At 40.0% G+C, this 14444-nt stretch overlaps 1 protein-coding gene across 3 annotated transcripts in view; it reads right to left on the bottom strand.

The window, feature by feature from the left end:
- The window catches only part of ect2 (epithelial cell transforming 2), a 37839-nt gene that overhangs the window by 18894 nt on the left and 4501 nt on the right, over positions 1 to 14444 (bottom strand). For 2 of the 3 annotated variants that reach the window (XM_058073403.1, XM_058073405.1), the window contains exons 4-16: positions 12845 to 12937; positions 9087 to 9269; positions 7314 to 7403; positions 5832 to 5939; positions 5651 to 5724; positions 5413 to 5543; positions 4408 to 4523; positions 4275 to 4337; positions 3968 to 4205; positions 2450 to 2562; positions 788 to 907; positions 643 to 711; positions 365 to 475 (exon numbers count right to left, since the gene is read on the bottom strand). In XM_058073403.1, coding sequence (XP_057929386.1) covers positions 365 to 475; positions 643 to 711; positions 788 to 907; positions 2450 to 2562; positions 3968 to 4205; positions 4275 to 4337; positions 4408 to 4523; positions 5413 to 5543; positions 5651 to 5724; positions 5832 to 5939; positions 7314 to 7403; positions 9087 to 9269; positions 12845 to 12937 — 1509 coding nt within the window. The remainder of the gene's footprint in view (positions 1 to 364; positions 476 to 642; positions 712 to 787; positions 908 to 2449; positions 2563 to 3967; positions 4206 to 4274; positions 4338 to 4407; positions 4524 to 5412; positions 5544 to 5650; positions 5725 to 5831; positions 5940 to 7313; positions 7404 to 9086; positions 9270 to 12844; positions 12938 to 14444) is intronic. The other variant, XM_058073404.1, reaches the window with a different exon arrangement.

The following is a 14444-nucleotide window of genomic DNA, read 5'->3' as shown; positions in this document are numbered from 1 at the left end:
TCAATTGGAATCTGATGCATGTTCAAATGAAATTAAACCATTACCATTACATCGAGGACTCGCCACCCGTGCATTTCTTATTGAGTCCTACACTAGACTGGTGCGACCATCAAAACCACAGCACAACATGTAGCAGGTTAGGAACACACATACGGCTTCTGCTACTGCAAATACTACTACTACATTAACTGTAAACAGGCAACTTCAGGGACATTTTTTTTTTTTTTTACAAAACAAGTGCTGCAAGGCTAGCACCACTTTGGCTACCGAGTACCATTCATATCTTTTTGTGTGATGCAATGATGACTGAATAAGTACAAATACGCCAAAGTACATTATAGTAATTAAGTGAGATACGGGGTACCTTAAGAAAGGCGTGGAAGCGTGGCTTTTGTTTCTCACAGCGAACGATGGTGTCTTTGCTCATTTCAAAAAAGTTAACAAAAGGTGGGTAGGCCTTCACCAGCTCTTTGGACTAGGGAGAGAAGTTATGAGAAAGAGAATTAGATTTATAGAAATATTCATGCATCCGGTGGAAAACAAAGCAAACCTCTCTGCAGAAATACCACCATTTATTATCTGAGACAGTAGAAAGTATTTTGGCTTGGTGGTTGGATGTTACCGACGGTAGAAAGGTCTTACATATTTCAGGACAATGTCTCCGATGCTCCTGTCTTCCGACCAATCTCTCAGCACTTCCTCGAGGTCATTCTAATAAAAAAAATAATAACACGTGGATCAATCGATGTCGGCGATGAAGAGCTCACACGTTGCGAGGACGCGCTACCTTTATTCTGGTGTGAACCTCGTAGATGTCAGGGATGCTGCCAAATATGGTCTTGATTTCTTCTGGCGCCAGGATGGGTCCGCCCACTTGACCTTCTTTTTCCAGCGGAAGCTTGAAGAGCTGAAACGAGAGACGATATGCACAACTTGCGTCACGATGACACGCGACAGCTTGTCAGCCTACGAGGATAAATGAGGGGAAGCTTTTGCTGGTGCCTCTGTGCGCTGTTCCCGTGATGAGGCGTTCAAGTGCACTGCGTAACTCTGCGTGTGCGTGTGTCCTTAACATTTAAGTCTTTTTCCACTTCCCTGAGGCTTTCTAACCTGAATAAAATAGTGGCATACTTTTATTGGACCCGAGCCTGGAATACAGTCACCCCATGCGGTTCAAATTTCACAAATTTTTCAATAAATTAATAAATCATTGCTCTTTGGTGGTTGACTGTGGTCTATTATCAGTCAAAGAAACAGGAAGCTAATTTTACATGTTCTTGGTCTAAATTACCCGTCGGCATTTTCAAGGCCAAAAATGGCTAAATGAAGGAAAATACAGCAAAAAAAAGCATTCAGAAAATGCAATAGCGAGTATGCTACATTGATTGACAGTTACTATGGTAACCATTGTCATTGTATGGTCATATCAGGTGCATTATTTAAAAAAAAACAACAAAAAAAACAACCTTAAACTGTGTTATAGAAAGCAGGAAGTGAACAAATGTAACAGTTACTGATTGTAAAAGTACCAGATGGAGGGGTAGGATTTAATAAGCTTTGCTTCTTCCTACTCCTTTTGGACATGTGGAAATGTAAACTGATTATGGGATGCACTCAATTGGAATCTGATCTATACCAAAATAAAATAAAAATATTAATGATAAAAATAAATAAATAAATACATTGTATTAGGAAAGCAGGAAGTGAACAAATGTAACAGTTACTGTTTGTAAAAGTACCAGATGGAGGGGTAGGATTGAATAAGCTTTGCTTCTTCCTACTCCTTTTGGACATGTGGAACTGGGAACTGATTATGGGATGCACTCAATTGGAATCTGATCTATACCAAAATAAAAAAAATAATAATAATAATATTTAAAAAAATGAAATTTAAACGTAAATTATATTAGGAAAGCAGGAAGTGAACAAATGTAACAGTTACTGATTGTAAAAGTACCAGATGGAGGGGTAGGACTTAATAAGCTTTGCTTCTTCCTACTCCTTTTGGACATGTGGAACTGGGAACTGATTATGGGATACACTCAATTGGGATCTGATGCATGTTCAAATGAAATTAAACCATTACACTGGTCTCTAGGTGTCAGTAATGCCACCATGATGTGACAACAGCCACAGCAGGAAGTACCCTGGCCTGAAAAACGACTAGCGACGTTCCCAGTGCTGAAGGCTAAATCAATGTTAGGTCTTATTTTCTCTTCTTATGTCGACTATATTGGGTAATACGATTGGAAAGGCGACTGTAGGGGTCTAAAAGGGATCTAATAAATGATAAAGACCCATATTTAGAAGCTAGTACACAGGTTTTCCATGCTCTAACTGCAAAAATATTCCATTATAAATAAGTAATCCTACTTTGCAGAGTCTGGAAACCAACAGACGGTGATAAAGGAGGGATGGCGTGTGTGGTTTGAGACTAGAACAGCGCTACCTTGAGTATGGTGTTCAGGATGTCTACGTAGTTGCTTTCCGTTTGGTAGAGCTCCTTGGAAACTTGCCAGCGGGCACCGGATTGCTTGGGCAGGACTGCGGACTTTGAACTCTCTGCCAGAGATAAATGACAAAAAGTACTTGGTTAACACTAAAATGTGAGAAATGTTGTATATTAAAGATGGAGAACAAAAAGACAAAAGAACAATCCAGTGTAGGTCGATACATTCCAAAAACATGCTAGGTTAATTAGCCACTCCAAATTGTCCATAGGTATGAATGTGAGTGTGAATGGTTGTTTGTCTATATGTGCCCTGTGATTGGCTGGCGCCTCTCGCCTGAAGACAGCTGGGATAGGCTCCAGCACCCCCACGACCCTCGTGAGGATAAGCGGTAGAAAATTAATGAATGAATATTTAGTATTCCGTTCCTGTTTTTTGTGTAGTCTGTCTTCCGCCACCCTCATGGCTGGGCCCCAGCCACCCTTTTTGATCTAGCTTCTTCTTTCTGATGAAACCTTATTTGGTGTTTCACAGTGCTTTGTCTACACCAGGGGTCTCAAACTCAATTTACTTGGGGGCCACTGGAGCTAGGGTCTGGGTGAGACTGTGCCGCATCAGGTTTTCCAAAAAAAACAAACAAAAAAAAACGCATTTATTAAAAACTAAAAAAATGTAAAAAACTTTGCTTTGGTTCCAATTTTCTACAGGAAAAACTCTGATAAAACATTCCACTGTTCTCAAATATTACTTTATATTTTTCTACACAAAATAAGATGAAAAATAAATAAACAAATCAAGAATAAAGAAATATATTGCTAAATAAATATAATAATAATAAAAGGGCAAATAATAAAAACTTAAGAAACCACATATAGTTGGTGGGTAGACAAATTATTTTTTTCAGATTAAAATGAACAAAGCATTATTAGAGCCCTGTAGACATGACAAAACACGACTATAGTCACATTTATACTCTTTTTATTTACAACATATTGCGCAACTGCAGGGTCTTGAGACACATGCTAACTCGCAAACTAGCGACCTAAACGGTAGCCTTCAAGTTATTTCCTTTAAACTTAAATAGCCAAAAACTTACCACTTCCACACGGATAGGGAGGATACTATTAACAGTTATTTAACCTTTAACATGAACATTAATCAAACGTAATAATTTTTTCTGGGTACATGATACCATACAGCATCCATATCAAACTTGCGCGGGCCGCACTAACATTAAACTTTCATATCAACGCAGGGGCCTCAAACTAGTGTCCTGCGGGCCACATTTGGCCCGCGGGCCGCGTGTTTGAGACCCCTGGTCTACACCATTGTCTTTAGTTCTTTTGACTGGTTTCCTTCTGGACTATTATGTTCTTTATGAGCAAGACGTCTGCATCTGGGGTCTCATCCAAAACCCAAACGTTGCACATTCGGTGCAATAACTGTCCCTTGAATGAAAAATGCTGTCGGTGAGTGCAAGTGCATGTGTGGAGGACTTGAAACTGTTGGAAACATACCTATACTGGTACTGGCCAGGGCTTTACACGAGTCGGGCGTGTTTGAGATGTCCAGCAGGGAGCCCATGGACAGGGAATGTTCGGCTGAGGGCCTTTTACGCGGCGGCGGGAAGGGAGAAATCTCTGTCTCCTTGGTGAGCTGGGCAAGCGTGTCCCTCAAACGGCGTCGCTTGCGGTTACTGTTGGGGGTGGAGAGGGACAGGAGGGACACGGCCTTCTTCATGGCCGGGCTGTCGTTCTGAGGAACACGGAGAACACAACTGCAGAAAGCCGCTACGCGACAACAGAAGGTGCCTCCAGTACTCACCTTCTCGTAGAGATACATGGACTCTCCTGCTCGAGCATCCATCTGAATGCTCCCCCAGAACCACTAGAAAAAGACAACTGCAGTGTAAAACTTAGTGTTGCTTTTTCCGATGACAATGGAACGCGTCTCAAACCTCTTGTTTGACCACAAAGACTTTCTTGGAGGGACAAAATGGCAGCTCCTTCACAGAGTTTTCCTCCACCACCATGTGCGTGCATCTTTCATTTCCAACCTCCTGGTAGTTGCCACCTAAAAGACACATGAGAGATGCAATGATACGATGGCCAGTAGTCGGCATACAGTTTGGGAATTTACCGACCCCTCAACGCAACTCACGACGCTCTCGCCAGTTATTGTCAACAACAAAAGTGGGTACACCCTGAAGTGAAAAGGCGTTTGGCTATGTCTAGTCTAAATACTATAATATAAATTTGAATTTTTATAATTATAAAATAATATAACAAATGCATCATGCATCATATAAAATAAATGCATGAATTAAAATGTATAATAAAATATATTATATATATATATATATAATATTATATATACAGTATAAATACTATAATATAAGTTAGAATTTTTATAATTATAAAATAATATAACGAAGTAGCAATAAATGAATCGTATAAAAAACAAATCATACATATATATATATACACACACACACACACACACATTGATTTTTTTATACATATATTTGTTTTATAAATTAGAATTTTTGTTATATAGAATTTTTATTATAAAATAATATAACAAATTAGCAATAAATGAATCGTAAAAAAACAATTATATATATATATATATATATATATATATATATATATATATATATATATACATACATGTGTTATTTTATTCGATTCATTTATTGCTAATTTGCTATATTATTATTTTATAATTATAAAAAATCGAATTTATATTATTATACTATTTATAGTTTTATAAAATTATAAATAATTTATAAATAATAACTATACAAAAAACTATTTTATTTTATTTTAATTATTATTTTATGAAATTGTATAATCCGTGTATTCCTGCTTATGAATGCACCCTGTATATGAATTTGCTATTACAAAGCAGAAGAATATCAGCGCCGATAAAACCGCTCATTCAAAGCACCAACGATACCGACCGTGTTTAAGAGTCCTCTCTTGCATGTTGGCTCGCTCTTCCTCCGAGAAGCCCAAAAAACTCAGGGTGCAGTCTTGGAACGGAGGAACTTTGAATTCTGTGCGGAAGGCCTCCTCTCCTGCAAAGAAGGACCTGGTTCAAGGGCAGGGTGGGAGGGACAAGGTCATTGTCAAAATGCCAAATCTCAGCAATGGAAAAGCGCTGACATCACAACATGTTTGGTGGCGTGTGCCGCTTACACGTCGTTTCTTCTCTCCCATGCTTTGTATATCCATGATGGAGTGAGGATAGGCGTCCCCATGCACACCGCCAGCTAGTTAAAATGGACAGATTAGATAAAACATTGAAAGACTGCATCCATATTTTTTCCACCTTGATGTTTTTGTATTCCCCCCCCCCACGAAAAAAATGCCAACACACCCTGTACTTCTCTCCGTGAGTGGAGTGGGCGACAAGGTGCGTGACCTTGGTGCTGAAGTCTTTGCGAATGATGCCCCCCATGTGATGAACCAGACCCACGAGGTTTTTCTACAGAGAAAAAGACACCAAAGAGGATAAGCAATACAAACAATAAGCGGAGACGCCTCGCTCTGGACAGGTTAGACGGTAGCTGGAGTGGACCGTGGTGGGGGTGGGGGTTACGGTAGGGGCACACCAGTGCATTTAATTGACGGCAGCTTGAGGGCCATTCATGCAGCGTCATAATGCATGAGCTGAAACGTCTTCTAAGGTAGTGATTTTCAACCACTGTGCCGCGGCACACTAGTGTACCTTGAGAAACCGTCAGGTGTGCCGTGAGGAATTATCCAATATCACTTTTTATAATTAACATTTATTAATCATCATTTGCAAATATTATGTCAATAGCCATTATGTCAATAGTATACATGGACCCAAATATTCCAATTTCATTTGGTTTATTTGCTCAAACGGAAAGAATTGAACAGGGATGGAATATTCCTTTAACCAATCCGATTGAGGTATCTTGTACCCGCTCAAACGGAAAGTTGTCAGGGTGTGTTCTTCTTCTTCTGTTGTTTATTGGCGGTTGGCAAGCAGCTTTCGTATGCATTAGCGCCATCTGTGGAACAGAATCTAAACCCCTCTATACTTTATTCACAAGTCCAGTTTTATTAAAAAAGAAAATATATATTTATATAAAACATGTCCCGAGTTTAATTATAAAATATTAGCAAGACTGAATTTGATCTTTTCCTGTTTAAATTGATCCCGGGTGCATTCTTTCAGCGCATGCTCAGATATGACGTAACACGCAGATCCAGACGTTCTTCACTTTTAAAAATGGAGGCCAGCAATTGGCACTGGACAAAGCAAAGTTTGTTTTTGATTCAAACTCAATTTCAAGACTGGACAGACAAAAAACTGGCAATACGGAGTTATTCCAACAAGTGAAAGAATAACTCGGGGAAGCCGGTATCACATGATGTTGATGTTTACGTTTTACTGGGCATGTCCTATTGACTATTCTGGTTGATTTTCACGGTGCATGTAGACAAGAGATTGGAATATTCCTTTCCATGGATACCGTTGTTTCCAGAAAGGTCATTTGGAAAGAGAAAACTCGTCATGTAAAAACGTGGTTACTGTGGAGTGTCTGTGGTGTAAAGACCGGCATAGCAATGTAATATTGGTCCGTGTGGCAACACCTAGCTTGTTCCTCCGATCGACTTATTGATGCACGTGTGAGGTCGTGGTGACATTTTGGAACATTTTTGGTTTTTGGTGTGCCACAAGATTTTTCCAATGTAAAAAACACTGTTCTAAGGGAATCGGAACAATCCGGTTGCGGACACGTTTTAGGCAAAGCCTCCGACCTCCGTTGATGCAAACGATCTTCCACATGACAGAAAACAGTACAAACAAGCAGACCGTTGGACTCACCATTTCTTCTTTATTCCTGAAACCGGTGAAGCACAGAGATAGGTTCAGCATGGTGGTGGAGTACAGAGGTCGGCATGAAAACGGGATCGGCTGTGAGGAAGAGACGGCAATTAAAAGTTTGAAAACAACTTTTGCCAAAAAAAAAAATATATAAATATATATTATTATTATTGCTGATTGCTAAAAATAACAAGCTGTTGATGTTTTTGCGAAGGGGTGAACTTACAAGGTCAGCAGGGGATCAAATACAGTGGAACCTCGGTTAGTACATTTTTGGCTTAACGGAAAAAAAATGACAAAAAAAACGTTACCTCGGTTTGCATACATTTTCGAGTTCGAGTTGAAGGATCCATGATTATGCAAATTACATGGGGGGGGGGGTGTACTCTCCAGTACACCAAACAGGGCGGCTATTCAGAACTGGTGTTTGCCGCACGGGAGGAGGCACCCATGTTACCTCTTCGGTGGCCCGCATCCGGGCGAGAGAAATCTCGGTTTTTCATTATTTTTCTTGATTAGGTTTCTGAGGAGCCACTCCATGTCTGGTCTCTCCCCTAGAACCGGTCTGTCATGGCTGACCCCCGCCATGAGGCATGAAAGGCCGGGTGGAGCTACAGTGATATACCCAGGCCTATGAACATGATGTCTAAAAAAAAAAATATGATCTAGTTCAGGGGTCTCGAACATGCGGGTGGCCCGCAGGACACTAGTTTGAGGCCCCCGCCTTGATATGAAAGTTTAATGTTAGTGCGGCCCGCGCAAGTTTGATATGGATGCTGGATGGTATCATGTACCCAGAAAAAATTATTACGTTTGATTAATGTTCATGTTAAAGGTTAAATAACTTAATAGTTATCCTCCCTATCCGTGTGGATGTGGTAAGTTTTTGGCTATTTAGGTTTAAAGGAAATAACTTGAAGGCTACCGTTTAGGTCGCTAGCTCTCTAGTTTGCGAGTTAGCATGTGTCTCAAGACCCCGCAGTTGCGCAATATGTTGTAAATAAAAAGAGTATAAATGTGACTATAGTCGTGTTTTGTCATGTCTACAGGGCTCTAATTATAATCTTCATTTTAATTCTTCATTTTAATCTGAAAAAAATAATTTGTCTACCCACCAACTATATGTGGTTGTGTAAGTTTTTATTATTTGCCATTTTATTATTATTATTATATTTATTTATTTATGATTGATTGATTTTCTTTATTCTTGATTTGTTCATTTATTTTTCATCTTATTTTGTGTAGAAAAATAATAAATAAGATATTTGAGAACAGTGGAATGTTTTATCAGAGCTTTTATTGTAGAAAATTGGAACCAAAGCGAAGTTTTTTTATTTTTTTTGTTTTTAATAAATGCAGGTTTTTTTGGGGGGGGGGGGACCTGATGCGGCCCAGTCTCACCCAGACCCGAGCTCCAGTGGCCGCCAAGTAAATTGAGTTTGAGACCCCTGGTCTAGATTAAGATTACATTAAAGAAAAGACGCGCGGCATCGTACACTCGACGGCATATACATTTACAGCATTAACACTGACCGAGATTCCACTGTATAGAACATATATAGCGGTTACCATAACAACACAATGGCAACCACTCTGCTCTCCCACCCTCATGTACTTTCAAAAGGTTACACAACATAAGAACGGCAATGTTTAATGCGCACTAAATAATTCAGGTGGAGACAAGAATGACTTTTCCGAGAAACACGGTGGTTGGCAAGGTTAATGTATACATATTCCCCTCCCCGTTGCGTTCTTCTTCCCGCGGATTCTCACCTCGTCCTTCAAAGCGCAGCGCAGCACGACGGGAGGACCGACAATCCTGTTGTCTCGCTTGTAGAGGTCCGTGTAATCTGGACAGTCAAAGTCCGCCAGGACAAACACGGTCTCGAAATCCACGCCGTTCTCCTCTTTAAACACTTGGATGTTGTCCACTATTATGTACGGAGTTGTGATGTCCTAAACGCGGGGGCGGAGGGGGGGAATCACAATGGAGTTAAAAGTTCAGGAGGAGCAGATCTGAATGATAGGAGTGTCACTCCAAAAGAGTGACAAAATCCAGAGTCCTCGCTCCCTTGGATCCATGTCCTATTAGCTAGTCTTTAAGGCACCACACATACGGTACATACAGTAAATACAGTAAATACAGTACATACGGTACATAAAGTATTTACAGTCATGGAAGACATAATTAGGCCTAGTACAACTAAATGTACCTTTGTTTGGACAAATATAACCATGACAAAAAAAATATTTTTTTGGCAGTACAATGCTAAAGCTACTACTGTAAGAACTCAAAAGGATTTGAGAAGTTTCAAGATATCGGCCCTTAAAGGGGACCCATTATGCTAATTAGGGGCCCTGTACCGCGTCACGTTTGAAAGTTATTTCATACCCTCTGTTTTAGCAGATGCACCATTTGAAGCTATCTTGCTAGGTGCTATCATGGTAGCCGTTAGCATGTTAGCATTTAAGCTAATTTACTCATGTCTAAAGGCAAATACACACATGGCATGATGCAGGGAGGTTATAGGGCAACCTTCGCACTTTCTAAACTTGAGGCTCTCTTGCTAGGCCCTAGCATGATGACTGTTAGCATGTTAGCATTTTAGCTAATTTACTCATGTCTCAAGGCAAACACCCACATGGCATGATGTAGGGAGGTTACAGGACAACCTTGGCACTTTCTAACCATGAGGCTCTCTTGCTAGGTGCTAGTATGTTAACTTAACTAATTTACTCATGTCCAAAGGAAAATACACACATGGTATGATGTGGGACACTATGGGACTGCCACAAACGTTTGGGACCTGACGCTGTCTTGCTAGATGCTGCCATGCTAACTCTTAGCATGTTAGCATTGTGGCTAATTTACTCATTTATAAAGCCAAATACACACATGGCATGATGTGGGGACGCTATGGGACTGACTCTTCGCTTTTGAGACTCGGTGCTTTCTTTTTTTGCCGCTACAATGCTAACTGTTAGCATGTTGGCATTTCTGCATGTCAGCTTTGTTGCTCAATTCCTCGTCTAATGTATGCACGGCATTGCTCGGCGGCGCGGCACGGCAGACACCGGGCCCGAGGTTCACAGCACAGGTGGCAAGCCCATCAAAATTTCCGCGAGAATTTTCTAGTTGTTATTATTATGCGGGAGCAACGACATTTCGTTGGCAATTTCACTGCTGTGATATTGTGCAATGACAATAAAGAAAATCTATCTATCTAGCTAGCTAACATTGAGGATGGCTGAACCAAAAACTAATAAAATATCATTATGAATATGAGCCAAATACCACCCAGAAGTTCCTTACTTACTTAGCCGTTTAAAGCCAATGTGAATATTACACTATCAATAGCCTTAACGTTAGCAAGCTAATGCTAACAGAGCCAACAGGAGAACGAACGCCCAACCCGCAGAAGTAAATAGCAACTAAATGCAGCCCAATCATCTCCTGGGTCAAAGTCCGCTATTACCGATAGCGGGAAAAGGAGCCAATATTTTAACAAAGACAAATACGGATGCTAACTAGCTAAGTTGAGCCTCGTCCGTCTCGTTGTGAGGGACGGGCAGACTGCTCTGTGTCGCTCTGTTTGGCTGATCTGGGCATGCACTGCGGTCTCACCAAGAAACGCATCTTTCTGTTTTCATTGTTCCCCAATATTAATATTTTAAATATTTGTTTGAATTAATTATTCGTAAAAATGGTCAATATTCGTGCTGTTCCGAATACCGTATTCTGGTTCGGCCCCACCCCTACTGTCCAAACAAATGTACCTTTAGTTGAACCAGGCAACAAACTGAAGACCCACGTCTTCGTGGTCGTGGTCTCATACTTACTTCCATGACTGTACGTTGTAGAGAGGGAAAAAAAGACATGAATTTAAGCAAAAATATTATATTTTGACACCCCATACACATTTGTAGTGCGATCAAGTGTGGAAGGACAGTGGAACCTTGGTTTTCGGTGAAAATGATGTCTCGGTTAGCGTACGTCCTGACGTAAAAAGTGTACCTAGTCTGTAGAATGGAGTGCTTAAACGGAGTGCTTAAACAAAGCATGCACGCTTTGTTGACTTGCTTTCTGTTTAGAATGGGAAAAGGTTATTTTTGAGTTGGGACACTACAGACAGATTCTGGTTTGGGAATAATATAATCCTCTTTACTATGCGTGAGTGCATTATTTATTCATACAATGCACAACTTGTATACGTCTCCTTCTGCCAAGGTGTTCAAGCGCACCGCGTCTATAGGCGGCGTCTATTAGAAGACTGGAATAGGAACCTTTAAACAGGTTGCAAGGGGACCAGTTTAAGAGGGACACGGAACAGAAGGTCAGCAGGGCCAGTGCTTGCGATGGTGATTGTACCTGCTGAAGATTTAAAGCTCAAATAAGCGAGTGTACATCTCCAACAGTTTAAAGCAGGGGTCTCAAACACGCGGCCCGCGGGCCAAATGTGGCCCGCAGGACACTAGTTTGAGGCCCCCGCCTTGATATGAAAGTTTAATGTTAGTGCGGCCCGCGCAAGTTTGATATGGATGCTGTATGGTATCATGTACCCAGAAAAAATTATTACGTTTGATTAATGTTCATGTTAAAGGTTAAATAACTGTTAATAGTTATCCTCCCTATCCGTGTGGAAGTGGTAAGTTTTTGGCTATTTAAGTTTAAAGGAAATAACTTGAAGGCTACCGTTTAGGTCGCTAGCTCTCTAGTTTGCGAGTTAGCATGTGTCTCAAGACCCTGCAGTTGCGCAATATGTTGTAAATAAAAAGAGTATAAATGTGACTATAGTCGTGTTTTGTCATGTCTACAGGGCTCTAATAATGCTTTGTTAATTTTAATCTGAAAAAAATAATTTGTTAAAAGCAGAGACTTGAAGTGAGGAAGACTATATAAGAAATAACTTGCAGCAAAAACAAGAAGGTGGCGTCCATGTTGATCTCGCTGCCACGTCCCGTCTTTGGGAGCAATCATGTCTTCCATGACAGTAAAAGTAATGTTCATTTACCTTTTTGAATAGTTTTCTGCATGTAAAACTATAGAAACATGCTTTCTGTTTACATTTTCTGCTTTCTGGAAGCGATTTACATTACTTCTTGTTTTGGTTAGTGTACGTTTCGGTTAGAGTTCTTATAGAACGGATTAATAATTAAAAACCAAGGTTCCACTGTATCGTACACCACTACCAGCAGGGGTGTAATGGTACTTGTATCCGTAATCACAGTTTCCGGTACAGAATTTTCGGTTCGGTGTGAGGGACAGGAAGTGTTTATGACGTCTCCTGTTTTTAAGTTTTGCATTTGGATCCCGTACTGTACCTTAAATGAAACACACCGTGATCTCAAAGCCAAAGTACTGTACGTAACGAACTGTGATTATGGCGTAACGTTACTCCCCTGGTTATTGTTATTTGTTTTCCCAGTCTACTTCCCAGTCGGAGTGATTTCAGTGACTGATGTAGTGTCCCTGAGCACCCAAGCGGCAAGTGTTTAGGAATCACACGGAAACGTCAGACATTGTACTGTACCATATTGACTATAGACTTTATCATCGTTTTGTCTTCCGCACACGACTCGCCTCCTCTTAACTTTACCACGGGTACCTCCATTACTCGTATGGTCTGCAAAAAAAATAAACAACCAGCAGGATCTGGAAGGTCAAAAGGGTGGCATTGATGGCATGGATTGGCTGCATTTAACCCATCCATCCATTCATCCATTCATCCGGGGGGTTAATCAAACACTGAAATAAACTATATACATAGTAGCAGTTTGTCATTTTGTGCGTTTTTCCCCAAATAAAAACAGTTACATCATCAAATCAAATGAGCATATAAAGAGTTAACACGTAAAATATATATATATTTTTTTTTTATTACCAAGGAAGTTGATTAAAAGATTTGAGCGGAAAAACTAGTACAATTTTTTTTAAAAGGTTTTTATAGCAGTTTTTGGAAGAAATGCAGTCTTTCCTGAATTTTACCCATCATTCCCAATCCTTTTGTGAGAACATGAACACATATTTATTTCCCTTTTCTGTGCATGATAACATAACAAAAACATTTTATACACAAATGAGCTAGCTAAGCCCATACTTATGTTAGTTCTGTCAACAACACAGCAGCGACAACACTAAGTGACATGCACAATATGAAATAAAGAATAAACGACAAAGAAATATGTGTTCATGTTTCACATGAGGATTGGGAATGCTGGGAAAAATTCCCCAAAAGTGCAGTTCCCCTTTACAGAGAAAGCTGTGTTTTATTGGTCATTATCAGTATTTCAGCTTCTTACCATATTTTCTGGATTATAAGTGGCACTTTTTTTCATAGGTTGGCTGTTCCTGCGACTTATACAGTAAACCTTGGATATATCGGACTCGGATATATCAGAAATTCGCTCACAACGGACAGATAAAAAAGAACCGATTTTTCTGTAATGCATTTCCAATAAAAATTCATTGCATATATCGGATTTTTTATAACGGATTTCGCCTATTTCGGACAAAATCTCCAGTCCCGTTCCAATGCATTTCCATTAAATTTCCCTCGCATATATCGGATGGCCGCATCGTTATGCTAATCTTGTTGATGTCACTGGCTATTGTCTTTCTCCTGGCTCCAGATTTAGGACAAATATAAAAGTGAGTGACGTCAATAATACTAGCACAGCAGTGAATGAGATCTTAACCTCACTATTGGAAATAACGTAGGCCTGACGGGCGTAACAGGGCCTAGCTTAATTAACAATTTGTTATGCTCAGAGTCCAGTTAAAGTTAAATTCTCATTACCTTACGTCTCTTTTCATTGCCCAGTCCAGGTACATTGGAAACATAGTCAAGGAAGTGCTTTTTTATAACTGATAAAATCCGATTTACGCATATAAATCCGATATATGCGTAAAACGGACATTTTCCGGTATACGCATATAACGGATTTCGCTTATATCGGACAAAACCAGTGGGAACAATTGAATCCGATATATCCGAGGTTTACTGTACTCCAGAGCGACTTGTAGTCCGGACAATGAAATTCCGGAATGTATAAAAAAGCAGAACCAAAACTGTAGCATACAATTTTGAGGTTACCAAAAAAAAAAAAAACACGCTAACTGAGGCAGTTGCT

The sequence above is a fragment of the Doryrhamphus excisus genome, chromosome 5 (genome assembly GCF_030265055.1).
Source record: "Doryrhamphus excisus isolate RoL2022-K1 chromosome 5, RoL_Dexc_1.0, whole genome shotgun sequence".
In the NCBI taxonomy this organism is placed as follows: Eukaryota; Metazoa; Chordata; class Actinopteri; order Syngnathiformes; family Syngnathidae; genus Doryrhamphus; species Doryrhamphus excisus.
Note: the sequence above shows the minus strand (reverse complement) of the source record. Positions and strands in the feature narration are given on the sequence as shown.